This window comes from Mytilus edulis, chromosome 4, assembly GCF_963676685.1.
Source record: "Mytilus edulis chromosome 4, xbMytEdul2.2, whole genome shotgun sequence".
NCBI classification, from domain to species: Eukaryota; Metazoa; Mollusca; class Bivalvia; order Mytilida; family Mytilidae; genus Mytilus; species Mytilus edulis.
In genome coordinates this window covers 9,878,112-9,889,102 of record NC_092347.1, presented here as the reverse complement: position 1 = coordinate 9,889,102, position 10,991 = coordinate 9,878,112, and the positions used below count along the sequence as shown (strand labels likewise).

Sequence of the window (10,991 nt, the reverse complement as noted above, 5' to 3'; positions counted from 1 at the left end):
GGTTTTTTTGTACAAATAAATAGGTCAAGACTACCTGAATGATCTACAGTATCCAATGACTACTGGTTTATTTTTTTTGTACAAATAAATAGATCAAGACTACTGGAATGATTAATAACCAATGACTACTAGCTGTTCTTTTGTACTAATAAATAGGTCAAGACTATTTAAATGATCTACAATATCCAATGACTACTGGCTGTTTTTTGTACATATACATAAAGACTACCTGAATGATCTAAAGTATTCTAAGTAATGTGATTTTTTTCTTGCAATTACATTTTTCTAAATCAAGAATACAGACTACTAGTATCCTTTTCAAACCAAATGATTATGAAGGGCCTGTTGTAACAAGCTCTTATACCCCACTCATATAACATATGACTTCGCATTCTTATTCAATTTTTAACGTTTTTATACTGATATTTTCATTTTATTTTTTCTTAAATGCGAAGTGTGGCACATTGATAGTTAAAAAAAATATTAGAACAGTAAATAGAAATAGTAAATAATGCCCCGAGGTCATATGTTATAGGACTAATGCCCCACATACTCATTAAATAAGTTACTAGTGACAGTTATTTCTATTACTTGAAGCAAATTCTATTTCTGTAGATTTACACAATTATAGCATAACATTGTTATACTGGTTTTATTTCACCTTGAAGATGAGACAAATAGGGATACTCCTTTGATTTTTTATTTCATGTCAGTCAGGTCGCTTTATATGAAACTTGAAACCACCTCTCTGTCATAATAATATTTTATAACAACTCTGCCCTTGACCCACATAATTGGTATTAATTCTTTAACCATGATATATCATAGTAAGCTATTTTTAGATTTCGCACTTTCATGTCAAATTTCTGTCTCCAATTAAGTTTATGCCATTGAACCATCATCGTATTAAACACAAATTCAAGTTATTATGCTGTTATAGTGGGTCACTATATATTCAACTTGGGTGGCATTCCAGTTATTGAAATTTGTGTCAGATTAGAACAATGAACTAGACCTTTAGGAATGGATCTTATAATTTAATGGAGCCATAGTATGGGACCCCTGTCCGGTAACAAAAATAAACAAGCTTGAAAGGATACACGTCAAACAGCAAAATCTATCACCAGAGATTACAAGTCAAGAGAGTACGTCTCCAAAATGCTTGCCAAACTGGAACTACAACAAGATCTGAACACAAGGACGAACAAGGCGTTGAAGCCAAAGTTAGTATTTATGTAAAAAGTAGTTGAGGAGCTGATTCCCGCTATTAAACCAGACGAATTCCTCAAAAAGCATGTCCGAAGAGAACCATAACTGCCGAGAAATTCAAAGAATACCACGTAACAATTACTTTTAGTATTGGGGAAAAGCAAGTGAAGAATAACTCTAACTGTGAGTGTATTGACATTCCACCAAGTAAAACACCGTACAATATTCAAACTCATTCTGTGTAAGACAGTGATCGCGTGGAATCAGCTAGACGACACTGTTGTGCGCGCATCAAGCGTAGATCGAGAGCTTCAAATCTGTTCTCACGCCCCACCAATAAATCGGCGGTGCTCTCTCAAAACCGTTGTATTAAAGACGGTATCGCTATCGACAATTTATTCACATTGTCATACAGATACAGTTACAGACTCTGCTGCTGTAACTTTGTAAACAAAGATTGAGTCCCAGTCTGCGACGTTAACCACTAGCCTGATGCCTCAGACTAGTCATTTTCAGCTCGAACTAGTAAATTGTAATTATCGCTAGCCCGACCGGACTAGTAAGAAATATAATGTCCTTTCTATGTTATTTGAAATTTGAACATCTTTGAAGTTGATCAGATTGACAAGTAATGCAGAAAAGATCGTCAAATTAATGTGTACGATGTCTAAACTATCGAGATCGATATTTATACATATATCCTGAGAAAGTGAAACAGAAACGTAAACCAGTCGCAATATTTCCGGTACTTCGATCTGTCTTATAACCAGTAGAAAGTGAACCAACGCAGACACATTATATTTTCTTATAATGATGGCAGTTGTTTGTAAAACAAAAAGACTATCAAGTTTTTCCCCGATTAATTATATATCTTTAATGTTCCTATAACAATGTTTTAAGTTTTTCTTCACATAATCAATAAAGTTATAAAATTAGATTTATGAGTATCTTAAAAACATCGTGTTGGTACACTTCGATCGTTTTGGTAATAAGAAGGACCGGAGACCATGTGTCATCAGACGATTCATACGCACCGCGTGGGTATCACCGTATTACTTATTTCCGATTATTAAAATCTTCGTAATCTGTATAAAGACCAGTATCTATCCAATGGATATCAAGATAATTCCGATTTATACTTTTTTATTGGTTGTTAAGTTGAAATGGTAAGAAAGGCTGACATTTATTTAGGAGAACTATTTTGTCTAGCGACTGCTGATCATTGGAGTGTAAAAAGTCCAACACCATAATAAAACACCGTGAATAAAACTGATCTATTTATACATACGGATGGACATGTGCATAAAAGTGAAAGCTCGAATGAATATGAAAAATATAACAAAGGGATAGCTCCAAATACCATTAATAATAAAACAAAATATGGACAGTTCAAGATTTTTTTTCTGTAAATAAAATAAAGTGTGTAAACTAGTTCCCGCTCGACTACAACACTTTGTTCGAGTGTAGCGTAATACAAGTAGATTCCGGTTAGTTTGTAAAATTGTAAATATGAAACCAAATGCGGTAGGAGTAGGCATAATCGACTTCCGTTAGTTCTGGTCAATGTTATCGGAAACATGCCGCTGATAGCGTCAGTTTCCAAGAATTGTTCGAAATTCAACATTTTCAATATTTTTTAACATGATTTGAGTATCGAAGCAATTCTGTTGTGTTGTTGTAAGAGTATATTACTTTTATATATTTTGGAGCTCAAACAGGAAATCGAGGTGCAGTGAACATGACTAATTTTAGAAATAAAACAAACCTAAAGTAAATCAATAATTTAAAATTAAATATATATTTACACTTGTTGGGTGACATTGACATTCTGAACACAAACCAAATGTAAATTACAAGATTATGTATGATTATGAATAAAGTTGTAGTTGTAAGTGATGGAAAATTGGTGATAATACACCTTTTACATGCTATTAGATCCGATTTGTACTTTGCAACACATGTGCTGATTTATAATCTGCAATTCTAATTTGTATAGCAAATCTCATAATTTTACAATTTGTTTTTTCCCTCGGAAAAATGATACAAGATAATGAGAAATGAAACAGTTTAAGGACAAAATGTGAATTTAGAGAGATTATTTTTTATTGATTTAGGTAAGTTATAAAATATATGCAGTAAGTTATGGATAACGCAATATCCATTGTAACGTACATATCAAAATGGGGAAGACTAAGAGAAGTATTTTTTTCTATTGTTTTTAATTTTTTTTTTACTTTGATATTTGCGTAACTCTTCGTTATCAACGGACTCTTCTGATGAAAACATTGCCAAATGTGGTTTTGCAGGGAAAATATGGTAGCTACCATAGAGCAATTCTACATTTTACCTAATATTCAATAAACGATTTACATGTAAATGAAACCAATCTTACCACATCTTCTCATTGTTATAAAATTGATTCTTCATAATCAGGATAATTTATCAAATACTTATTATTTGACCTGAAAAAAATGATCTTAGCTTAGATATTGTGCTATCAAAAATTCAATAATGACATTATTTCACAGTAGCCAAAGTAGCTTTGGAAATCTTATTATGCTTGCTTGGACTGGTATGACAACAGGTTTTATTAAACGTAGCGTAAACTTCAAATGTTAATACACTGATGTAGGTATGTTTTTATTTATGTATGTTCTTTTTTTTCTTTTAACAGAAAATAATGGAAAACACAACTCTGTTTGAAAACTTGACGACACGTGACTTCTTATCAAACATATCCGAAATACCACGGCCTTCTACAACAGAAATTCTTCTAAGATTTGAGCCTTACAGTGTATATATCGACAGAATTGTATCTCCAATATGGTACATTATAGGTCTTTTCGGAAATCCGATATCTGCAAAAGTATGGCTTGGAAGAAAGAGTCGCAAAAATTCATCAGCTATTTATCTTGGATTACTTGCTATTGTGCATATGTTTCAACTTATCATTCATTTTGTATTTGTGGAGTTAACATACACGTGGGACATACCAACAAATAACAAACCGGTATTATGTGAAACTTTAAACGTTTTATCAATAATTCCTCAGTATTTAGCGCCGTTACTGGTGTTAGGCTTTACCGTTGAACGTTATATTGCTGTTTGTCATCCGTTTAAGAAGGAAACATTTTGTACCGTCCGAAGAGCTATTATTGTCATAGCATGCTTGGCCGCTTTATCGGTTGGCTTTGCCTGTGTCCAAGCTGATTTGTGGACCTATTATCCAATATATAAGGATTGTTTTTCAAAAAATGAAAACCAAAAGTTTCAAACAATCTGGACAGCTATTACAGAAATTATGTTTTTCTTAGTTGTCCCCCTTTGTGTCTTGATGTTTAATATTTTAGTTATTAGAGAAATAAAGAGGATAACTTCCCATGGACCCGCTGTTACAGCTGGTGGAAGTCAAACGTCTACTGTTACACTCCTTTCAGTGTCATTTTACTTTATTTGTACTCTGTTACCGGCGTCTGTAGTATATGCCATTCAAAACGAAATGCCAAATGGGAAAATGGAAAACTTGCAAAGCTTAGAACGGATTGAGTCCGATCCAGTTTGGCTGAGTTTTTTCACGTATATCGCAATAAGAAAAGTTGTGGAGGAAATATGTTTATCAAACAGTGCATGTTATTTCTTTATTTATTATATCACTGGGAAGTACTATCGTCAACAAGTAAATTCGTTTTTGAGGATTGATAAGTGCTGCAGAAAATTTTCTGATAAGGACTCCACATTGTCTAGTGAGAAAACAAAATACAGCCTTGTATCAACTAACGGTAATGGGATGCACGCTACTCAAATATAGATCCAGTTTTTTCGCTAATAGAAGCTGCACGTTGTTATTTACATGTCCGACAGGTGGAGATGGAAATTGGATACGCGTCTTAATTTATTTAGGATGTTGAAATTAAATATACTTTTTTATTACTCCATTTGAAAATTTTCGGATTATATCCATTGTACAGGCTCATACAATTATTTTTTTTTTTCAGAATTCACTTCATGAAATAGCTTTCTTTTTTAGATATTCTAGTTGAGATGTATATAAGTTCTAGCTTAGTGTATCTACATACAAAATCGTACGACATGAATCACACGCAAAATCTTTTTGAAGCGAGCAGTTTTTGTTCAGCATTAAAATATTAAATGTATTTTTAATTGTGTGTAGTCTTATCAATTGCATCCATTCTTTTTGAATATGTACAGCATATTGAGTTTAAAAATGATTGTTATTACACGTGCATGCAAGTCATACATATACACATTGCTTAAAACCAAGTATTTAAAGCAAGACATGTGTGGACTAAAATCGATATACAGGTTAAACTTAAGTGCACATAGTACATAATTTTATTAAGGGCCAGCTGAAGACCACCTCCGGGTGCGGGATTGTCTCGCTGCGTTTAAGACACATTGGTGACCTTCAGCTGTTGTCTGGCCAATAGTCGGTTTGTTGTCTCTTCGACATATTCCCCATTTCCATTCTCAATTTTATTATCTAAATATAAGTTAGTATGTTGTTATGTTCTGCCTTGCTGTGGTCGTCTAGACAAACATTATTTCTTAAAAGAAACAACAAAGACTAATATAACAGGAGCTACACACCAAACAGATTAAATTTGTAAAAACAAAACATGTTTTCAAAATAAATCACACAGATAAGTTCATATATCATATTGTACACCTTACTGTTCATACTTATATATAGAAAGTAAATATACACAATTAAGAATTATACAAATTGCACAATATCTTAATCCAAACATACCTATTGGACTAAGGTGTTATTTAAACTCGTTCTGTATTTTTGTCGCAGGGACAGGAAAACGTGTAAAACATGAAAGTGTCTGATTTTTACATTTAAACTAATAATTCGGGGAAGCGCTGCGTATGTAAAGGTACATCAGAGTTTACTAAAAATCACCAGGGTGACCAAACTGAGGAATAAGAACCCGAAGGATCTAGGATGTATGGCAATGTGTCCACTAGCATCCTTTGTTAAATATTTAGAGAGAAAAAAACACCAAACTGTTCTGCACTCAGGACGACTTTGATAAGGATAGTAATATTTCGTTTGAAAACAAACTAATTTGATGCACCTATGCCAATTGTCATATTTATTACTTGTGATACTAAAAATTTTAATAAAATAAATACCGAACTCCAAGGAAAATTCAAAACGGAAGGTCCCAAATGAAATGAAAAAATCAAAATCTCAAACACATCAAACGAATGAATAACAAAAAAAATGTGGATTTAATCTGGATTTATAGCTAGCTAAACCGCTCACTTGGATGACAGCCGCATAAAATTCAATTATATTGACAATAGTGAGAAGAAATCAACAGACTCAACAGGTAAAAATGTAAAAATATGGGCTACAGCAGTCAACATTGTGTTATAGTCTTAATCATTATAAAACAAACAAATAAATAAATAACACAGGAACTGAAAAAAGGCATATAGTCAAAGCACATTAGCATACATCAAAGACACGAATACATAAATGTACTATAACACAATGATGGGATGTATAAGTGCAGAGCCACGTCATATGTAACAAACACAAAACAAGATTTATAGATAACGCACATAAACAAAAATAAAAGACACGATTACAAAATTTTTCCATAGCACAATAACACAATGATGGGATGTATAAATACAGAGCCACCTCAAATGGATATCACCAAAAAAAGGCTAAACTGTAAAAGTATTGTTACGTCTTACGTAACAACGAAACTCAAAAACGCATAGATATAAAGAAAATTAAGCAAAAATGAAAGATAAGAATACAAATGTTTACCATAGCATAATAACACCATGACGGGATGTATAAATACAGAGCCACCTCTAATAGATATCACTAAAATGAACTAAACAGTATAATGAATATTCAAAATTACAAATAAAAAAAGACTATAACAATTTATTAAGATGAAGAACAACGTTAGTGCACAGAATCTATATAATTCAAAACCATCGTGTATTATTTGTGAAGTTGACACGGAATATTTTTCAACAAGGTCTTGGTATCTTCAGATGAACATTTTTTAGAAATAGGATGAGACGTTCCTGGCTTGTCATCTTTCTGCTCAGACACGGGAGATGTTTATCAAAGTCTGCAAAATCTTGAATACCGAATAAGGTGGGAAATGTATATCCCATATTCAGGTGAAGTAGATATTCTGATACTAAGGCGGGAGAAAGTGATAATTTCAAAATTAAAATCGTTTTGTTTGTCATTAATTCTGGTACTGAGATGACCGTGTACTAATATGTCAAATTTAAGGTACAAGTCTTAATATATATGAGACAGAGAAAGCTGTGTTTGTTGTTTCTATAAATTCTTGTTCTGGGGGATATTAATGGAACCTAATCATAAATGTTTTGACTGTTGATGGAAAGAACATCGTCAACATATCTTAATGTGAAAATAAAGGGGCTGGTTTCTTCGGTCTGATTGTTTTTGACAAGTTTCTGAAGGAACTCTGACTCATAGTTTTAACATGTTTATAAATGAAAATGTATTATTCTATTATTTATTTTTTTTGGTAACAATATATTTTTTGTACTGAAATAAAAACAAAAAACAACATATCCAGATCAACAATTTAGTAATTTTCTAGATGTCATATATAAAATATCACAGATTTCTAACAGATTATCATGAACACTCTCGATTTATGGTTTTTACTTTTACTAATCAAATGCCAAACATTTATTTATTAATACGACATTTGTCATATTATAATGCCAACTCAGCTTTGGACACAATATATAAATCGGACACAAAATACATTACATAAAGTGTACAAGGAGTCAAAAGTGTTCGTGCATTTCTAATTTTAGGTAAGTAGAACTAAAATAATGCGACAAAGGAAGCAAATGCGGTTTTTGTGATTGCTTGTTGGCTGTAAAATGTTTGGTTGCAATCAGAAAAAGCATATCCCAAATGAGAATGTGATATGTTACTCTACCGGAACGCATTATTCTGAGTCCGAATGTATATTTGCACACACCTACATCCCCCGTACTGGGAGAATAGAAAGTAGTAAGAACTATTTTAAGTCTTAGGATTGACACCGTGTTCATGTACCGTCCATATTGCAAATTTTGTCATAACATGATTGATCGTTTTAGCGTTAGGATTAATTTTGCTTTTTTCAAGTTTGCAGTAATATAAACCGGACTATAGGAAATGATTTCACAGAATCAAAAAAGATGAGTGTCAAACAGTAGGAACATCTTTAACAGAAATAATGTTTTCATATCGTCTGAGAGTGTCCAAATTTCAAAGCACACTGTCCCAGACTAAGGATACAATCAATTGCAAACAAATCATATTTTGAATCCGCAACGCACTTGTCTAAAGAAAGACGTTTGCAGGCAGTATTTTGTTCTCCCTATTTATCATTCATGTGTTATTTTCTTGAATTATTGAGTAATTTTGATATCATAGGACTCTTACGGGATAAAAGATTACACAATGAAAATCTACATTTTACACAATAATTGAGGTAAATGTATACTGTCGTACCACATCTCCTAATTGTTATAACTATCAATTCTTACTAATTAAAGTAATTCATCAAATATTTGTTGTTCTGCCTTAAAATGATCTTAGATGATATATTGTGTTATAAAAGTTTGATATTATTTCACAGTAACCGACATAACTTGTGAATTCTTTTTATGTTTGCTACTAATAGTATGACATGTTTTTTATGTGGCGTTGACGTTTAATTTTAATACATGCTATTGTTCATGTCAAGTATTATTTGTTCAGAGAATAATGAAAAACACTATTTTAATTTTAATATAGTAATGTAGGTATGCTATTGTTCATGTCACGTATTATTTTTTCAGAGAAAAATGAAAAACACTACTTTGTTTGAGAACTTTATGACACGTGACTTCTTATCAAACATATCCGAAATAGCACGGCCCTCTACAACAGAAATTCTTCTACGATTTGAGCCTTACAGTGTATATATCGACAGAATTGTATCTCCAATATGGTACATTATAGGTCTTTTCGGAAATCCAATATCTGCAAAAGTATGGCTTGGAAGAGAGAGTCGCAAAAATTCATCAGCTATTTATATTGGAATTCTTGCTATCGTACACATGTTTCAACTTATCATTCATTTTGTATTTCTGGAGTTAACATTCACGTGGGACATACCAACAAATAAAAAACCAGTATTGTGTGAAACTTTAAACGTTTTATCAATTTTTTTCCAGTATTTGGCGCCGTTACTGGTGTTAGGCTTTACCGTTGAACGTTATATTGCTGTTTGTCATCCGTTTAAAAAGGAAACATTTTGTACCGTCCGACGAGCTATTATTGTCATAGCATGCTTGACCGCTTTATCGGTTGGCTTTGCCTGTGTCCAAGCTGCTTTGTGGACCTATTATCCAATATATCAGGAGTGTTTTTCAACAATTGAATTCCAAAAGTTTCAAACAATCTGGACAGCTAGTACAGAAATTATGTTTTTCTTAGTTGTCCCCCTTTGTGTCTTGATGTTTAATATTTTAGTTATAAGAGAAATAAAGAGGATAACTTCCCATGGACCCGCTGTTACAGCTGGTGGAAGTCAAACGTCTACTGTTACACTCCTTTCAGTGTCATTTTACTTTATTTGTACTCTGTTACCGGCGTCTGTAGTATATGCCATTCAAAACGACATACCAAATGGGAAAATGGAAAACTTGCTAAGCTTAGAACGGATTGCAACTGATCCAGTGTGGTTAAGTTTTTTCAAATATATTGCAATAAGAAAGGTTGTCGAGGAAATATGTTTGTCGAACAGTGCGTGCTATTTCTTTATCTATTACATTACCGGGAAGAACTTTCGCACACAAGTAAATTCATTGCTTACATGTTGACAGTATAAGTTCATTGCTTACGTATTGACAGTATAAGTTCATTGCTAGCGTGTTGACAGTATTAGTTCATTGCTTACGTATTGACAGTATAAGTTCATTGCTCACGTATTGACAGTATATACGTTCATTGCTCACGTATTTACAGTACAAGTTCATTGCTTACGTATTGACAGTATAAGTTCATTGCTAACGTATTGACAGTTTAAGTTCATTGCTAACGTGTTGACAGTATCAGTTCATTGCTTACGTATTGACAGTATAAGTTCATTGCTCACGTATTGACAGAATACGTCCATTGCTCACGTATTTATAGTAAAAGTTCATTGCTTTCGTTTTTCTTTGAATATTCATTAGGGATTTACTTACCGTACAATACGTGTCTTATTAAAACAACGTTATGACGTTTATCTATATCTAAACCCGTGAAAATACTTTCATAGCAAAATGTGAATATCCTAAAACTCTTCAAAGATATACTAGGCTTATAGTTTGGTATAATAGATGCCCGTTTCTTCTGCATTGGACTCACGTGTGGCGCTTGAATCAAATCAGAGGGAGTGTTCAGATAGATACCAAGTTGAAGAGCGTTAAAAGCAGACAATTCTAAGATAGATAAAAGTAAATAAATATTTAAGAAACGAATAATTTATTTCTTGATGGAAAATGTATAAAATGTACAAACAAAATTCTACAATTTGTATTAGTGTTTCCAAATTGTCTTCAATAATAGTCTGTTGCGCTACATTACAGTATCTGCTTATATTCGTATATGTAAAATAAAATATTCTGTTTATACCCTTGAATATCAAAATTTAAGAACTTTCTATCTTCTTTCTCCTTATATTTTTTCAAAGAAACATTTGCAGGAAATTTTGTTTATGCAG

The 10,991-nt window shown here is 32.5% G+C and overlaps 2 protein-coding genes across 2 annotated transcripts; both read left to right on the top strand.

Annotated features, from left to right (window-relative positions):
- Window positions 1–1,158: 1,158 nt before the first annotated feature.
- LOC139518659 (G-protein coupled receptor 35-like) lies at window positions 1,159–5,375 on the top strand. The gene is made up of 2 exons (XM_071310134.1): window positions 1,159–1,227; window positions 3,884–5,375. Exons 1-2 carry the CDS (start codon window positions 1,159–1,161, stop codon window positions 5,015–5,017), a joined length of 1,203 nt encoding a protein of 400 aa, XP_071166235.1. The 3' UTR covers window positions 5,018–5,375.
- A 2,582-nt stretch (window positions 5,376–7,957) lies between these two features.
- Window positions 7,958–10,779, top strand: LOC139518367 (G-protein coupled receptor 35-like). The gene is made up of 2 exons (XM_071309920.1): window positions 7,958–8,064; window positions 9,082–10,779. The coding sequence occupies exon 2, from the start codon at window positions 9,088–9,090 to the stop codon at window positions 10,105–10,107; it is 1,020 nt and encodes a 339-aa protein (XP_071166021.1). The 5' UTR covers window positions 7,958–8,064; window positions 9,082–9,087; the 3' UTR covers window positions 10,108–10,779.
- The last annotated feature ends 212 nt before the right edge of the window (window positions 10,780–10,991 follow it).

What these genes read in the sequence shown, in the direction of transcription:
- LOC139518659 (XM_071310134.1), top strand. Translation starts at nt 1,159, where the DNA reads ATGCTTGCCAAACTGGAACTACAACAAGATCTGAACACAAGGACGAAC. An exon ending in AGGCGTTGAAGCCAAAGTTA is followed by an intron (nt 1,228 to 3,883) that starts GTATTTATGTAA and finishes TTCTTTTAACAG; the next exon opens with AAAATAATGGAAAACACAAC.
- LOC139518367 (XM_071309920.1), top strand. Translation starts at nt 9,088, where the DNA reads ATGAAAAACACTACTTTGTTTGAGAACTTTATGACACGTGACTTCTTA.